This window comes from Aphis gossypii, chromosome 1 (assembly GCF_020184175.1).
Source record: "Aphis gossypii isolate Hap1 chromosome 1, ASM2018417v2, whole genome shotgun sequence".
NCBI classification, from domain to species: Eukaryota; Metazoa; Arthropoda; class Insecta; order Hemiptera; family Aphididae; genus Aphis; species Aphis gossypii.
This window is the reverse complement of record NC_065530.1, coordinates 55,523,493-55,542,650: the sequence shown is the minus strand read 5'-3', so window position 1 is coordinate 55,542,650 and position 19,158 is coordinate 55,523,493. Positions and strand designations below refer to the sequence as shown.

Below are 19,158 nucleotides of genomic sequence, written 5' to 3'. Positions count from 1 at the left end.
TCTAAAATAAAAACAAAATTTTAATTAGAAATGTATATCATACTTATTATATTTAAAATATAATAACCTTCGTTTTTATCTTTATAATATGTACTACAAGATGCACTTTCGGTTTCTTTGTCAAGACTTAACTCTTGGTCAAATATATCAGCAGAAGATTGAAACAGTGACTTTTTTGCATTCACTGGTGTCACTTCTAAAATAAAAATAAAATTTAAATAAGAAATATATATATCATACTTATTATATTTAAAATATAATAACCTTCATTTTTATCTTTATAATATGTACTACAAGATGCATTTTCGGTTTCTTTGTCAAGACTTAACTCTTGGTCAAATATATCAGCAGAAGATTTAAACAGTGACTTTTTGACGTTCAATGGTGTCACTCCTAAAATAAAAACAAATTTAAATATAAAAAGCATTTGATATCAATATCGAAAATTTACCTGCTATTTTTTTCTCTTTGTCAAAATGTAATTTTTTTAAATTACTAGGAGTATATGTATGGTCGTCAGTATGATTATGATGATCAACAACCATTTAATATAAAATAATATTTAAAAAATATATATAAAATAAAACAGTATAATATTAGGTAGGTATATACTATATACTCACATTTCATTTTAACTGCTGAATTAGGTGGTTTTGGTAACAATATATTTTTACCAGGGTTTTTATTCAAGTTATAGTTTTTCGTAACTAATTTTCTCTTTTTTGGAGAAGGCTGTTTTGAAGATTTTGGGAGAGTTTCATTATTATCTGAATCATTAGATGACTCATCTTTTTCAGACCACGCTTTCGATACTTTTTTTGCCTTCCTAATTTTGTCTATATAAAAGGTATAAGAAATAATTTTAAATGAATACATTTACACTTTTATCCTAAATGATGCTTACCAAATGGTCCTGCCAGTATTGAAACTTCATAATGTCTTCCATCTTGCTCATTAGGTGGCACACATTTGTTTATCATGTACGTTATTTGAGATGAGGTAAATGATTTTTCTTGATTATCACATGTGGTGTATGGGAACCAACAACATGTTGGGTTTATTTGCCATGTAATGGGAACATGATTAATTTCATTAGTTTTTATAAACAAAACAACATTCCAACTCCTATAATAATATAACAGAATGGTAATATTAATAATATATATTTTTATAACTTAAATTAATATTATAAATGTCATATATAAGTTTAAAATTTAACTTAACAATATCTATTTTGATTGAGAATATTACCAGGTTACTTAAAATCAATAGCATATATTATATAATATATAAACTCTTACAAATTACAATATACATTTTATACACTAATAAGTAATATTGTGTGTGTACCCATAATACTGTGTATACAGTATTTCTGAATACCTATACCTACTATATTATTTGATTCAGCTATCTACTTAAATATTATGTACCTAATATTATATTAAAATGATTATTAAAGTTATATATATATATATATATAATTACCTATTATAATAGGTTCATATATGAATGTTCGACATGATCCAAGTATAAATCCATATTTTTGTAGTATTAAAACTTATGTTTAAAATGACTTAATAAAAAAAGTTTTTTACAATAAATAAATAAATAATATACATAAAAATATAATATAATATATATATTTACAATATATACAAATAAAAGTTCAGAATTAAAGGAAATATACTTTAAATTAAAATAGGAAGGTGTAACTAGTGAAAATAATGAAGAATGTAAGTATAATTATTGCAAGTGCAACAAAGGCAAAATTACAAATCCTATACTATTGCTGATCGGTAAACGCATCATTTTTTCTTTTATATCAGTTATTTTCCATGACTGAAGATGACCAATTTGTGTTGCTTTTTGTATACTCAATAAACTGGAAAGGCACGGTTTATCAAAAAACTCTGAAAGCTTATCATACTTACGTCCAATATTATTATAACATTACCATCTAATTTTGATGTAGCAATGTTTTCTATGACAACTATATCGTTATTTTTCATTTTTACACAAGTATCACAATTGTTTAGTTTTAAAATAAACTGTTTTGTCTTCCAGCCAGTGAACTGCGGTTTATTAGCAGCATCTAGAGTAATTGGCCTATTTTTGAATTTACACCGACTGCTATTGAAAGGTCCTAAAATACTAGGTTTACATGTAGGCTGTTCACTTTGTAACATTTTATCCTCGGTATATCGCCTTGCCAGTTGTTGTAGAGGTTTAACTCCGTTTTTTATTTTTTTTTTTATGGTTTGCATATAACTTTCAAAAGGAAAAGCAGAAAAGTTATTAATAGACCCAAATTTTTTTGCGTCATCAGCTAAATGCAAAATAACATGTATATTATGGGACATATACATTTTTCCATAAATATCTCCAAATTTGTCTACAAAATGAAATATTAAAGATTTTGCATACTGATTAAATTCCTCAGTGATATTGTTAATAGACAAAATTCTCATTGCAATGCAAAACTCCATAAAATGATCATAGACTTCATTACTGATTATTCCTTGAAAAACCACCATACCAGTATACAGAAGTGATTGTCTCAACTCGGTTGCTTTCCAACGGTTAGAATCACGAATAGGGTGTTTTCTACTGTTTTCATTAGGCGATCGTTGAAATTCATCAGGGATATATTGGCCTACCTTGTTTAATCTATCATCTAGTATGGATAATAAATTACTTGGAAGATTTAGATGGTGTCTTTTGATTCCTCCTATCCAAAATCTTAGTATTTTCTTCATCACACCGATGCATGAACAATGCATAAAGTCAAATGGAATTGAAAATATTATATCAAATTTAGGTATTCGTGTAAAAATAGTTTCTCCACAGTGAAATTCTGGATCAGAATAGGATACAAAGTCATCATGGTTTCTTAATGATGATGATCCATCAGGAAAATATACACTTTTGTTCTCATTTGACCATAAGCCGACTGTATGACACCATAAACATGAATGTTTGCCAGTATGGCCCTTAATATTTAATATAAATGACTTCGCAGTTCGCAGGTGTGTCGTAAATTACAGCGGCAAGTATAACATAAATTTTTTTACAATTATGAACAAAACCAACATTGATTAGTTCACACAATTCATCAATAAAGTCCTTTAAGTATTTATTACAATCATTTGGTTTGGTTTTGCCATAATATGCACCAATTATAAAAACTTTTGGTTTCTCTAAATGTAAATTTGAAAAGTAACCAAGTATTGGCCACATCTGACTAGGTGGATTTTTAGATATGGGTAAGCCATCAATGCTTACATGCAACAATAATGTTGATGGCAAATGTTCATACAGCTTAAATAAATATTCAATCTCATTTTTTATTCCAAAATGATAGTATTCACCACCATTAATGGATTGTAATGATGTAGTTTTTGGTGTGTTTAATAATGTACGAGCATCTTTAGGTAGATTAGTAAATAGATGGCATTTTGATAAACTAGTAAGTAAATCATTCAAAGCAGACTGTGTTATACTGTGGCGAATAGCCCAACATGCAATTATTTTTTCAGGATCTTCACTAGTAGCATTAAAAGGTACATCATTATCACTACTTGAGTTAGAACTACTAAAATCTTCGAAACTGTTATACGGTGTATTTGAACTAACATCTTCATTTTGTACAAATGTATTTAAAGTGGGAGTGTGAGATGTTGATGAATGAGATAACAATGTATTACACTCATCGTTGTCTTCACTACTCGATGAAAATAGACTAGCAACAGACATGGCAGCTCTTTTCCGTTGGCGGTAGCGAGTCGATTTTGATCTACATGAATATATTGGTTCCCAATTAAATAATGGAGGTATTTAAATACAATATGACAAGAGTATTATAATTATATAGGTAGGTATTCTGTATTATTTTTATTATTTATGAAAATGTATGTATAAAAGTAAATATAATATATGTATACACAATGAATTTTTTTAGTTAACTATAACACATTATTAATAATATGGCAATGTCATGGTTGGTTACAGAAGGGAATTAAAAATTCAAGAAATTATAATAGTAGTTCAAGTAGTTCAACTATATAAAATATTTGTATGAAAAATAGGCATTATATAATTCTAAAAATATAAGCACACAAACCTACTATGCATATTACAATTTACAGTACCTATATAATTAATATACTTGGGTATAATTCCATTTTTAAATAAATGAAAACATTTAAGTAGATTATAGCTGTATATAGGTATTATATAAACTATATAAAATTATAATAAAGGTATATAAGCATATATATAAGTATATTTCTCAATAATTATTATTTAAGTTATACCAAGAGTAAAGTTATACTAGTATAATATAATATAGTACCTATATATATATATATATATATATATATATATAACATCTCAAACAATAAGTATAGGGAGATTTAATATTATAGTTTATTCTGTAACATATTAATGATGATAAACATAAAATAATTTATTTTTAATAGTAAAATTATAAATCATATTATTTTATATAAATTAGGCACATTACAAATATATTAAATATATTGGTCATGACTTAAACTATATTTTCACCTCCTTAATTCAACAAGCTTTTTATATCAAAACAGATAATGAATATATTTTATAATCATATAATAATCAGATTCTATGGATACTGTCTAAATAACTTTTAATTCCTTGCCAAGTGTCACCAATGGGTGATTTCTTAAATCAAAATATGCATGTTACTATATAATATATCATATATAGGTACTTATTGTGCTAATAATTATTGTACAGATTATGTATTTCAAATTGTAAAATAAAAAAATATAATAGTCAACAACAATACTACATAATTTACTTATTATTTATTGGTATAATACCTAAAATCTATTTAGTATAGTTATTTTAATAATGATATAGGTACACAGTATATATTTATATTCTACACTTGTAATTGTTATATTTAATGATAATTTATGTTTTATTATTGATTATTTTAATAAATATTATAATAATTATTGAATACTTACGCCATGATTATGATGATTGCAGATGTTCAGTTAGGTGAGTAGGTGACACACGTAGTCTGTGTCTTAAACTACAATAGCGTCAATAGCGAACATAAATTTAAATAATAAATATTGTCAAATTGATAGAAACACAGAATAGAGCGTGTGGTGAACGGCCACCTAGATCACCGTCCAAATAGATCCCCATGATCTAAATGACACTAAGAGATCTAATTGACAGGGGATCTAAATAACCATAGGGAACTAGTTGACAATATCGGATCACTACCTTTTGTTCCACAATTTTTTTTTCCAAGTCAACTTATTCCAAGGATATTAATTTCCAAATTTTATCTTTGTTCATATGTACATTTGTTCCAATGCATATTAGTCGAAAGATATTTGTTCCAATGGATATTTTTTCCATAAACTATTTCATCCAATTATATATTTTCCCATATTATACCTTTGTTCCGATGAAACTAATTTGTTCCACTGGATTTATTATACAAAACGCTTGGAACAAATGTTCATTGGCACATAATGGTCTTAGAGTAAGAATTAATCGGATAATAAATGCGGGAAAATAAATTAACTGCATTTTTTGCCTATCCATAGATTTTACGGCTTTACACCATACGAGATTAAGGTTACTATAATAAGAGACACTATAAAAAATAGCTATTGGTAGTCAGAAAAAAAAGCCACGGGAAAAATAATCCACAAAAAAAAAGCCATGGGAAAAATAAGCCACGGAAAAAAAAGTCAAATTAAAATAATTAAATACATAACAATTAAAATTAAAGTATAAATTAGGTATTATTTAAAAATTGTTTACACATTATTGGTCATATTGTATACATACATACATATATATATAGGTAATAATATAAACGGTTATAAACGGTTTACATTGGTTTTCATTTTCACATTTATATATTAGATATTATATAATATTATTAATACACAGGTATTATATGTTATTATTTATTATTTATTATTCCATAGTACCTAATAAATATATTTTAGATTCTAAACAGTAATGAATATATTGATTTTATTTATTTTACAACCTTTATTTTTATTTTTTTGGGTTTGTCATCACCTTTAGGGAAAATAAGTGTTTCGATTTCCTTAATTAAATATATTAAGGAAATTATGAAGTTCATACAATCATACTGCAATGTACATTTAAAAAAGAACCACCCTGTACAAATACAAATTTTAATCTTAATTTTGAAAATTAAATCGTTTAAATAAAATGTTTAATAACTAGTGAAATTTTCAAACATCAACGACTTTTACTTTTTGAATAATAACAAATAGGTACTTAAAATCGTTAAGGATAAATCGTTATCGATACGCAATTTTGTAAAAATTTAAAATTCAATTGCTCATAACATTTTTCCTATAATGACGCTTCGAGTTTGCTCTATAGCTATTTGAAGGAAAACTTATGGAAAACTTAATGTTTAATTTGTTAATCTTAGATATAAATAAAAAACATTTTATGAATTTTCAACTTTAAAATTACTTGTAAATTTTCTCGATTTTGACTTATTTCGTAAAGATACCTTTATAAAAAAAATGTGATTTTTGATTTTTCAAACAACAATAAGACCAATTTATGATAAATCTGGTATTAAAGTTTCAAGTATTTTGGGCACCCGTAGTTTAGGTTTATTGATCTCCGTTCAGAATCGTTTTTCGTATACAATGATACTTATCATTGCATTCAAATTTAACCTACCCTAGTTCGAGGTCCACCGCACCCCCTAATGTACAGTAGAGCGGTACCCACTTGCCAACTTTTTTTATGTTCCTATTACCTATAGTCTGTCTCGCGAAAGAAAGGTACCGTTTTGCACATGTAGACTGTTGACTACGGTAGGGTGACGTCCAACCTGACCATACGTCCTGTTTTAAACAGAATTGTCCCGTTTTTCGTAGTATTTATAATACATATATTATATAAATATTGTATATTGTTTCATGTTTTGACAATCAATATACCTAATTTTACTCATTGCAAAAAAGTGTCCTGTTTTTTTTTTTTTTGGAAATATGGTCACCCTAGACTACGGACCATCTGCGGCACGACGCACCACCAGATTAGGAAAAAATAACTTTACTACCGAGCTGTCTCGAATTTTCCCAATTTGGTGGTGCGTCGTGACACAGATGGTCCGTGGTCCACAGTCTATACATGTGCGAAACGGTACCTTTCTTTCGTGAGACAGACTATATATACTTGGTACCTCAGCTAGAATAAATTAGGAGTAGCCACTAGAGTTAGTAGGTGGAAATGACTAAAAATGTTTGTTTATTCGCTAATGGATAAGATAAAAATGTTAAGCCCCCCCACGGATGTGACCAAATATCCGCCTATTCATATATCATATTCATATATCATTTATTTTCATATTCTAAATCTTATTCATACTTATATTTTTATTGTTACATGAACATCGCTTATAAGTGTAATTTTTAACTTAACCTTATACTTAAACTGTTCTATCACAAAATTTCGGTAAAATATAAAAATTTAGTCCACTTTTACCCTTTGCCACAGAATAATGTCTTACAATCTATACAATCTATCTCAATAATCAGTCTCTCATTTCTGCCCAATGTATGTTATCTTAGCATTCACATTGACCGTCGACTTGATTATCACACATCAAAAACAAACTTCTTTACTTCTCTCATTAAATAACCGTCTTCAACTTCTACAAGTGGTCATATAAGGCGTGCGCAGACTTTGCTGGCAGGGGGGCAGAATGTATAATATATTACACATTATTATATTGGTATTATTATATTATACAGTAGTGAATATTATACTATATTTATTAGTATTATATACTATATAATATTTAATTGAATATTATTTTGGTTATTAGTTAGGTAGTTCAATCAATATTAGAAATGGAAGTATTTTATTTTATATATCATTAATTATTTACAAATTTAATAGAATTGACACTTTGACACTTCAAAGTTTATTTTTTAATATATTAGTATACAAATTGAATATAAAATATAAATAAGTAAATCTTAGCTCTTCGTTTCTTTAGAGTACCATTCTTCATACAAAATTAAATTATAATGTTTTTTTTAAAACTATATTTGGGAGATAAAATTTAGCCCGCAGGAGGGGCAGCTGCCCACCCTGCCCCCCTCGTGCGCACGTCTATGCAAGTGGTATGTTTATTTGTATATAGAGAGCATATTTTATAGAGTCTGGTTCCAAACTTGACCTTTTTACCGTTTACAGTACATTATCACTGTATGATAAAATATAAGCTGATAAAATGGGAGCTTGAAAATATACAAACAAATATTTGAAACAATACAGAAAAAAATCAATTTAATTTAATACTTATTATTGATTTAGAAAGTGGTTTCTATGCATAATATTGTAATAATAATATATAATATAATATAATATATTTAATAGTTCAAATCATGTTTTTTTTTTTTTTAATTTAGGTATTTTTCTACTTAAAGTAATTTATGACTAAGTCTTCAAGTGCAAAGTTAGAACAAATAAAACTATGACATATTTTTAATTCAGTATCTGATAACCAAACATTGATTGTCTCTATAATGTGTGGTACCTATATATCTGTGTCCCCATAGCACCTTTATTGCAGGGAGATTTCATTAGTTTAAGTAGTAATTTCTACGTGTTAGGTACCTAATCATAATCATAGTTTTTTCTCAAAAAGTATAATGTAAATATGACATATCGTATTTTCACAGTCTCTTTTTTATACATACATATTTTCTGTAAACGCATTAGCACATAATCGTATGTTGTCCTATGTCCATAATTCCATACAGGAATTTTGTGTAATGTTAATTTTTTTTTAAATATAAATTTATAAAAAAGAACAGCAATATTTAAAAAATAATACAGAATTATAATTTATATTTATTGGCTTATATTGATAAACAATTTTATTTAAAATTTAAAAAAATACTCTAAAATGTTTTTACTCTGGCAAAAAGTTAACACTAGACAAAATATCGATACCTACTTATCTATCGGCTTTAGTTTTTGTAAAAAAATTAGATATATTTACAAAAGGTAATTTACAATGATATGGACACAAAAATAGCCGCTGACATATAAGGAATTAAGATGTATTAAAGGCTTATAGTGGCGTAATTTTGTTATGTTTGCAGGGGGGAGGTTATAGGTTGTTAATTTAATTTAAAATAGCAACCTATTGTTATTTGTTCCCCGTTCCTTTTTCAAAATCAACATGATTTTATAGGTACCTAAACATTCATCATGCACTATAATTTATCTTTAGAAAAAAATTTAATACTTAACTCATATTTGATTCTATAGTAGTCTAATGCACAAACTGATTATATTATTTACCTATACTGCAGACTTCTCGAAAGCATTTAATCGTGTTAATCTTGAAATATTGTTCTGTAAATTACAGTATTTTGGATTTTCTGATTAGGATTTTATTACACTATAATATGTTAAAATCTCATAAATAAAAAAAAATTTAGGTTTTTGACAAATATTCCATCAAAATCACTAAAATAGTAAAATGTATAGATTATTTTGAGTTAGAAATTTTTAAAAATGTTTCTTTATAAATTTAAGAGTTGAAAATATAATACAAACTTTCCCATAAGTTTCCCTGCTTTTATCAAAGCAGAAAAAGCTTATTGGAAATTATTTTTTTTTTTTTATGAGCGTTTTAATACTTTTTAAATAGACATAGACACATAGAATATTTATTTTTTAAATGTAGGTATACTTGTAAATTAACAAAATTCTCATATACAGAACGACTTTTAGAATTTTTTCTATAATCAAAAACTATGAAACGTAGATATTTGAAATTTTCACCAAATGTTTAATTTATAATTTTCAATTGTTATTACGATAATCCTATTTATATCAGTATATCACCAATGTATCTACTATTCAATTTTAATAAAATAAAGGCACTACAAATTATTAATTCACAAATATAATTAATACAAAATCAGGCATGTACCAGTTGCCCCCAAAAGGTACCTTTTTTTATACCAATTCCCCCCAAACTACCTAGAGGAAAATGTATCAGTTTCCCTCACATGTTAATATGATATTCGATGAGAAATCTACACTAATACAACCTTGTTGTTATACTGAGTACTTTATGTTTTATTTTAAGAAATGGCCAAATATTTTAAAATAACATAAACTTAATGTTGTCATAAATATTTTATTAGTTGATTTAAAAAATAAATTGAAAAAAAATACAAAAAATACAAAGACATGGCTTTTGATCAACCGTTATCCATATCGTAGAATCGTTCTCACTACCCCCGGGTTATTATGAGTTCCTACCTACCTATCAACTACACCTATTCAAATGATAATATGTAGCAAAATATGGTACTTAGGAGAATGTCAAATATAGATATGTAACCATTAAAAAAATTAATAATATAAAATAAACACAATTATATTAATATATATTTTGTAAATAATATGTGTGGATCTTTATTGCTTTTAAATATATATTTTTACAATTCTACGTATAAAGGCTGTATTATATTACAGTAAATTAAAAGAAAAAAAACTTAACTCTTTTATTATACATGAATATTTTAAGTATTAATTATTTTGTATTTTAAATTATGAAAAAATATATAACTATTATTTTAAATTGCAATACAAACGCTATACTTACGTATTTCAGACATAATACTTACCTACAATTTAAAATTAAAATTATAGTACATATCTCAATGATGCATACGCCATACATATTACCATTACCCAAAACTCTAAGAACTATAAGCGTTAGATCAGGTCAATCTTTTATACAACAACATTTTAGGTTATTTTGTTTTTCATATTTTATTTTATTTCATATGCATGGAATCATGGAAATGAGGTTCACACCCGACAGTAAGAAAAACTTTACACAGTATGAATGGAGTTCTTGAATTACCAAAAATTATATTTATTATTTCACCAAATACCTATACAATTGTTTTAATTGATTTCCTAAATCACAAGCATACCTGGTTTATAAGAAATTCCTTAAAGTTATATCGAAGTTGCTGAAAATATTTCATATTTTAGCCCGATAGGTAATGAATTAAACAAATGATGATTAAACTCATCAAAAGTTTTTAAAATTTTACACGATTCTATACGTTTAATAAGTCCGATTTTATACCTGTTTGGCTTAAAAAACGATTGACCATTAGAAAAAGACTGTTGATGACTGATGTTGAAATAACAACAGCGCGTTGTTAATTTTAACTCGATAGGTAGTCAAAATGAACATTTCATTAGCTAGTTAAAATGAACTAACTATAATTGCTAAGATAATTACATTTCATGTTATTTTTAAGATATGAAGGTTTTATATTAACAAGATTATATTCAAATCAACCATATTAATAAAATGAAACAATTATAATAACAATATTGTTATTTTAATATTAACTATAGTCAAACAATATGGTTTGAAGTTTGAATATACTCCTTTTGGTGTTAATTCAAGTACAAAATTTGTAAATTTAACAACTACACTGTCAACAATATTGTCAAAAGTTAAATCAACACTAATATTTTTATGTGTGTAGGTACAAAACTATAGTCAAATTCATAATAGGTACATGATCTAATTATAATGATAAGTGGCGGCATATTCAATATAATAATTAGTCAACAAAAAATAGTACAAAATTAAAAAGTATTATGTTTTTTTATAATTATTTATAAAACAGTAATTCACACTATTGACTCCAAACTTTCAGATTATTTTAAAATATTATAAGTTATATTCTTTTTGTATTAATTATCATAATTTAATATTTATAATATTAATATTATTGATAAAAATGTTAGGGCGTTGAATAGGTAGGTAGTAGGTACTATTCAATATTATTGGACTTTATTATGATTGATTTATTGTAATTGCAAACATAAATTTAATTTTCCGGTAACCAGATTTTTTCAGAAATGTATTATTTTAATATTCTTCATTTTTCTATATTTTTCGCGCTCTAGGAAAAACTGTTTTTTTTCCAAAAGTTTTCCTGAATTTTCGTCCCCTCTATGAAATATCTTAAGAGAACGCTACATCCGCATGAGTTATCTCCGTCTACTCTTACATACATAAACAATAAACATAGCAAATTTCCGTTCGGCAAAATCAATCGTTATGCAATTACTTTTATTAGTGTTCTGCTTTACATTCCAAAACGCATCGAGACGGTTCGACCGCAAGTCACTTCCAGACGGTTTTTAATCAGTTCGCAAATCGGTCTAGTCTGGCCCCTATAACGCGTTTTATATTTAAACCTATTTTATATTGGGTGTCGTGGTTCAATTACCGATCGGCTCCTGTTAGTCGGCAACCGACAAAACGCATCATCCAAAAAGTCTAGACATAGACAATACATATACGGGCGTAGTGCACTCTTAATTATTTTTATCATTAGGTAGTTTTATATCTTAGAATAAGTATACATAATACATAATTTGTAAAATTCTTCAGTATAGTTATAGTAGGTACATTTAACTATGTTCTATATATTGAATTACCTGTAATTAGGTAATATACAGTGAACTGTAGACTGTACTTGTATATGTAACCTATACTATTATAGGTATAGATATTATGGCTTAATATGGCATATAAGTTGTAGTCACTGTATAGTATATATTGTATACATATAACAACTTAAAATCTACACTTATTACTTTTTCTTATAAATTAATTACATATTTTATTTTATTTTATGTCGAGCTTAATGACTTAGACGACATTTTAATTTTAATTATGAACCCATTCAGAGGGGCTCGGTATATTTTCGAAGAAATAAATAATAGTATCATAGAGGTTGATTGAGGAACAACTGGAAGGAGTTACTAGTGAAAAATAGTTACTTCCATAGTTCCATCAGGATCAGATATCCACCAAAGTTATCTGAACAGTAAACGTAGTCAAACAGTCGACCGACGATCTATAGTTTTCAGACTTCTGCTAGATATTAAACAATTTTATAATGAATCCAGTTGATCAAATCGAACCACCTCACCATGATCTACCGTTTTTTTCTAGACAAGTACGTGGTCTACGAGGGCGTTCAACAGTCTATATTGACAATATGGGCTATGCTTATTACCAACACTCAACTACAAATAATATTCGGTAAATTTTTAAAATAATGTAAATCAAAATTGTTTTTTTTTTTTTTGTTTGTCCAGGGCTCGGATTTTATAGCACTAAAAGTAACTGAAATATGTGCTTTTATATGTCCTTTAAAATCTTAAAATTAGCGCTATAATATGCCTTAAAGACACGATAAATAGCAAAAATTAAAATTTATTCTGTTCATTTATATATTTTATTTATTTATATTTATATAAAAAACAAATTATTGACTATAACTTCAAATAATTATAAAATAAAACTGTCTTTAATATCTTTTCGATATTTTAAATTGCAACTAGAACATAGAATCACATTTTCAAGTTTTAAATATTTAAATTGAAAATGTTTTTTAATTACCTAAAAGTTTTTAATACAATATGAACAGGAACGAATACACAATTTATTCAATAGTTTACTCGTGTTAACATATTATATTCTTTTTAATTAAAGAATTCGTATAAAATATTTACATATTAATATTTAAATAAAAAATATTTATATATTTAATAATTTTATAATTAAGATATCTGAGATGCGAGAGAAGACGCTATGACTGTCATGTCTGTGCTCAAATGCCCCTTTATGACAACGCTCCTATTACAATATCTTCCGCTCACACTCACAACCATATACCTACTCCACGTTATTCAATCGGGATAAGACAATTTATGAATAGATTACGAGAAAGAGGAATGATGGAAAACATTGCACCACACTTAATAGTAGATCAAGAAGCTCACCTGTAAGTTATTTAAAATAATATACCAATAATATGATGTATGAACAAAATTATCTTTTATTTTTCTATTTAACACAAATAAACAATTTTTATAGCAACCCTGAAATAGCAATGGAAATTGGACGTCCAGCAGCAATAAGATCCATTCACAGGGCAAGACGTAGAGTTAATCCTTCCATACCACAGTTATTAAGTGATTGGCCGGATATCATCAATTCGGACGAATTTGGACCACAACTATTATACGTCAATGGGACGAGAGATTTTTTTTTTCAAGGTTCTCTTGAAATCCTAAGGGATGATGGCAGTATCCGATTTGTTGGTTTAGTGTTCACAAATGTCGCATTTCTGCAGCAAATGAATGCACATATCCAAACTGTGAGAACACTATGTATGGATGGTACTTTCCAAGTTCGTCCAAGACAACCGCCAGATATTGAACAATTATTCACGGTTCAGATTATTTTGAATAATGTGGTTAGTATTGAATTAACATTTCTGATAGTCATGCATATTGTAAAAGCATACTATTTACAATCATACAACACATGGAATTTATCTATTCGTAGGCAATTCCAATAGTTCACATCCTCATGGTAGATCGTCTGACGGAATCATACTGCAGAGTCTTACAATTTTTACGGGAAGACTTGGATTTGAATTTAGATTACCAACAATTACAGATCATAACTGATTTTGAACAAGCACTTAGAAATGCTATTAATAGAGTTATGCCTGAAGTCAACAACTCTGGCTGTTGGTTTCATTTCATCCAAGTTAGTGTTAAAAATAGATATAATTCAAAATTATATGAGAATAAAATAATACCAAATTTTTTTCAGAGTATTGTCCGTTTCATAAGAAGCCATCAGCTTACACAATTAAGTACTACAAATGAAGATGCGAGGAGGATCTTAAGAATGGTAATAATTATTCAAATTTTTTATTCTTATTTTGATCTATTTACAATTTACATTTTCACTATGTATAATATACCACTATCCATTTAAATAGTTGGCAAGATATAGCTGCAAAAAAAAACATGTGTAATGTTAAATTAAAACCGATAAAAGACTAATAGTGATTTCTATAAATAGCAATAACAGTTTTAACTTTTTGACAATATATTTATCAATATAATTGCATTTAGGTAACTAGGTATGTTAAATTAACTTAAGCATTGAAATAACATATTGATTAAACCGTTACATACATATACATTCATGTTAATTAGAGAAGTTTAAATTTAAAATATTAAGTTAAAATATTATTGCATCAACTATTACTTAGGAAAATATGAATTATGATAGCAATTATTCTTACAAGTATTTTTAATAATTTCAGTTGATGTCATTAGCACATTTGCCTGCCGATGAAATAAGGTATCACGGTGTGGCATTTTCTATCCAGTTGGGATTTCATGTTATTCAAGACACTGGTAAGTAAATCTTGTATTATACCTAAAAATTATATTATTATGTAGGTGTTTATTAATATTAATACTTATTATATTATAGTAACTGAGTACCATCTTGATGTGGAATTACATGAGCTTATGCAATATTTTCAACGGTATTGGATGGACACAGTAACGCCACAAAGATTCTCTGTTTACGGCCTCCAACATAGGACGAATAACTACATTGAATCATATCATAGTTCACTCCTAAGATTGATGGGTCAACATCCATCTCTCTACCAGTTCTATGGTTAGTTAAAATCTAAAATGTATTATGTATAGATTATTAGTCATTAAAATTTAAACTGAATAATATTTTTAGATCACTTACGAACAATAGAGGAGAGGTCAAGAAATGATCTAAGAAGGGCGGTAAATGGACAGCAGGTATAAAAATGATTATTACTTAATTTTATAAATACACTAATGTTCATTCATAATTTATTGTAATATATTGGCCAATTATAATGTTTATAATGCTTGGACTTGTATAATATGTATTTAATTGGTTAATGTAATTAGACTAATTCATACTTCATAGGTAAGACAGTTGAGCTATTCTGTAAATAATCGAAGTACCACTACTATTAGAAATGCATGGAGATCAGTAGAAAATGGCAATTATGATTTACGTGCATTTTTAAGAAATGTGTCTTACATACCGGAACAAATCATTAGGAACCAAATAGGAGAGCAAAACTTTGGACTAAGTAAGACAATCACATGCAAAACATATATTATTATTACTTTACAATCCATAAATTAGCCTAATTTTGTGATAATCTTTACCTGGAGCAGCTTCCTTCATTTTTTAGTAGGATCCCTTTCCTATATCCAACATTGTTTGACAATATGTTCTTTTCCCTGGTTTTCTTTCAAATTTTTATTCTATTATGGTAGTTACATTTCTTCTTTATTAAGTGCTCTATCCGTGTATTTCTTCTTTAAAAATGTATCATCTTGCCATCATTATTACAGTTTTTCAATTGACAAATTTTCTGTCCAGGATATTTTTAACACACTATTGCTAATATAATAAGTATCAAACATATGCTTCTGTTTTTTTTTTTTTTTATCCTCTTGGTATTGTCCAAAAATTTGCTCCACACCATTGTTTTTCTACTTGGAATTAAAACATTTAATTACAATATGATATTTAATTAGTTTAACCATTAAATAATATTATGTAGTGCCGGAAATTAACAACTTGGCAATACCCCCACGCGCAAGGGTTTTACGACCACTATTACTGGGTCCACTGCGTCCACCACCGTTAGCTGTAGTCCCAGCAGTTCAGCCACCACTATTGCGGATTCAACAACCTGCAGTTCATCAACCACCACCCATTGAACAAGCGCCAATACAACTTGCAGTTCATCAGCCACCACCCATTGAACAAGCTCCAATACAACCTGCTGAAGTGGTTAGACGTAGAAATCGTCAAAGAAGAGGTCAGCCTTATTTGCGAGGTACAAATCTACATTTATATTTTAATTTCATATAGATACAGGATATATTTCAAGCAACTATTTATTGAATTACCTTACTTATAAAACCAAGTACAACACTTTTTAAAGCTTAACTTGTTTTAGCCAAAAATGTCTTTTACTGTGCACTAGACTTGGTCAATGATCATTGTGAATTTTTCATTGATTTGATTTCATATTTTCAGGTCATCATGAACCTCAAAACCATGGTCGCCAAATGGTAAGGGTGAATATGGAAGAGGCTTGGGCTGAATTTTTAGTAGACCGTGATGCAAGATCGATATCTCCTGACCAAGAAAGTAAATATTATGTTTTATTAATTTAAAATGCAATGAGTTTTGTTGTATTATTTATTTTTTATATCTGAATTTTGTTATTTATTAATTCAAAATTATACAAATATTGAAGTATATAGATAATTTATCTGGAGAATTAAGATAATGAGAACTTGATATTTTTGAATTAAGTACGTACAAAATTATAAGTATATCATAATAATATAATTTTGTTTTTCTTAGTGCTGGAGTTGTGCACTATTTGTATGGATAGAGTGGTGACAGTTACAATAAGACCTTGCAACCATACATTTTGTAGAACCTGCATAAGAAGGATGAGACAAGAACTGTACAATGTATGTCCTTTATGTAGAGGACAAATAAATAATTATGAAAATTATTAGTTTTTACTATAATTTTATACTTTTATACAATATTATGTTTTTTTTTTTATTATACCTAACCACTATACAGTTTTTTTTTAATTTTCCAATCAGTTTGTTTTTTTATTTGTGTTTATTTCATCCTGGCACCCAACAGGTAGGGGTTTTTATTTTTTAAGTAATAAAATCAAGAAAATTTTTGGTGATTTAAAAAAATAATAATAAATAAATTGCAGGTTAGGACATAATCATATTATTTTTATAGAGTATACCAGTCATCGGGACTAATTCAAAGAATAATTTATAATAAATACTTCCTTTTTTTATTGAGAGAATCTTAATTATATTTTTTTAATATGATTTGTAGGTGTTACAATAGTTTGTTTATTTGGTTAATTTAATTGTTCCATCTTTTATTTTAAAGTGCATAATTTGGGTATATTTAAGGATACAAAATCATTGTATACCTACTACTGCCCGGGCCTATCAAGCAAGGCCAGATTATGGTCATAATAAAAGGGGGCTATTACTTATTATTAAAAATAAGTTCATTTTTCATTAGTAAGATTTTTAGTAATTTGTAATAAATATTAATATTAATTAAAATAAGTATAGATAGACAGTAGAGTATATATTTATCAATTGCAATATCACAATTAGGTAGGTAATTGATAAAACAGTTCCAGTACTTACTATTTTATATTTGTTAGTCAACGGTAGTAAGTTAGTGTTTCAAAAAACTTTTTTCTGGACTTTGCCACGCAAATGTTCTTATTACATCTTCAAATAGAATATTCATTGTCAAGTTTCAAGTCAAACTTTATTGATAGAGATGTCAATGGTTAGTCCAATATATCATTCAATCCTCTTGGCTCAAGTGAATGACAAAATAATTGTATTTGTTTCTTTAATATTGTCCATTTTTACTACAAAATGTTCATGATTAATTGCATTCGTACTATACTACTATAATATTAAATATAATATGAATTTAGGACGTCTGGGGTTTCCTACAGATAAAAATAAAAATATTTAGCAGTAATAGTAAACAATATGAATATTATATAAAATATGTAAGTACTGTTTACGAAAATTAAAAAATTTTAAGTATCATTTGAAAAACTTTCATAATAACTCTTTTAACTTGTCATCTTTACCTAAATTATTATGAAAAGTTCCTGCTCTTTAATTAAGTTTTTATTGATGTACTTGAGATAAATCATCTGTAGAGCTTCAATAAAAAGTCCAACCTATTATTACGAGTAGCCAGTAGGTAACAAAAATACCTGATAATCTGTAGTGTAAGACTGGGTATCCATTCTGGTTGGACTTTATTAATTAAATCAGCATGCAAACGCAAACCCAATGAGGTATGTGGTATCTTAAATCGTAATGTACAGTCGAAATTTCGAACGCACGCGGCGCGCATAATGCTAACTTAACCGGTCAAGAAATGGGATAAATGGGTCCAATTGTCCAAATGGGAAAAAAGAATTAATGGAACATATTATTTTTGGAACAAACGGTTGATTCCAAAAATACAACTTGTACATTTGTTCTAATGAACATTTTGATAAGTTTTGTTAAAACCCAATGAATATTTATTCCAATGATATTTGTTCCCAAGGA

The 19,158-nt window shown here is 27.2% G+C and overlaps 2 protein-coding genes and 1 long non-coding RNA gene across 6 annotated transcripts in view; 1 reads left to right on the top strand and 2 right to left on the bottom strand.

Moving 5' to 3' along the window:
• Nucleotides 1-11,894, bottom strand: part of LOC114127068 (PCI domain-containing protein 2) — a 564,778-nt gene extending 552,884 nt beyond the window's left edge. The window contains exon 1 of the mRNA XM_050207373.1: nucleotides 11,878-11,894. The gene's annotated coding sequence lies outside the window, so the exon portion shown is untranslated. The remainder of the gene's footprint in view (nucleotides 1-11,877) is intronic.
• A 1,825-nt stretch (nucleotides 11,895-13,719) lies between these two features.
• On the top strand, nucleotides 13,720-18,128 carry LOC126549205 (uncharacterized). Of its 2 annotated transcripts, XM_050197766.1 has the most exons (11): nucleotides 13,720-13,928; nucleotides 14,021-14,402; nucleotides 14,495-14,701; nucleotides 14,768-14,848; nucleotides 15,270-15,363; nucleotides 15,443-15,634; nucleotides 15,707-15,771; nucleotides 15,926-16,094; nucleotides 16,575-16,853; nucleotides 17,057-17,170; nucleotides 17,390-18,128. In XM_050197766.1, the coding sequence occupies exons 1-11, from the start codon at nucleotides 13,759-13,761 to the stop codon at nucleotides 17,548-17,550; spliced, it is 1,914 nt and encodes a 637-aa protein (XP_050053723.1). In that variant the 5' UTR covers nucleotides 13,720-13,758; the 3' UTR covers nucleotides 17,551-18,128. The 2 variants fall into 2 exon arrangements, with proteins under 2 accessions (XP_050053723.1, XP_050053722.1); XM_050197765.1 differs by having other exon boundaries at nucleotides 13,727-13,928; nucleotides 14,495-14,848.
• Nucleotides 14,815-18,996, bottom strand: LOC126549206 (uncharacterized). 3 transcript variants are annotated; one of them, XR_007603348.1, is made up of 10 exons: nucleotides 18,816-18,996; nucleotides 18,223-18,455; nucleotides 16,927-17,158; nucleotides 16,752-16,861; nucleotides 16,174-16,706; nucleotides 16,047-16,090; nucleotides 15,716-15,944; nucleotides 15,454-15,646; nucleotides 15,249-15,385; nucleotides 14,815-14,953 (listed from the first exon to the last, which is right to left on the bottom strand). It is a non-coding gene; the product is annotated as an uncharacterized LOC126549206 (long non-coding RNA). The 3 variants fall into 3 exon arrangements; XR_007603349.1 differs by lacking the exon at nucleotides 16,047-16,090; XR_007603347.1 differs by lacking the exons at nucleotides 15,716-15,944; nucleotides 16,047-16,090.
• Nucleotides 18,997-19,158: the final 162 nt, after the last annotated feature.

Excerpts from the sequence above, each read along its gene's own strand:
- LOC126549205 (XM_050197765.1), top strand. The coding sequence starts at position 13,759 with ATGCCCCTTTATGACAACGCTCCTATTACAATATCTTCCGCTCACACT. Across the intron at positions 14,403-14,494 it reads AGATTATTTTGAATAATGTG|GCAATTCCAATAGTTCACAT; the intron begins GTTAGTATTGAA and ends ATCTATTCGTAG. Across the intron at positions 14,849-15,269 it reads CGAGGAGGATCTTAAGAATG|TTGATGTCATTAGCACATTT; the intron begins GTAATAATTATT and ends TAATAATTTCAG.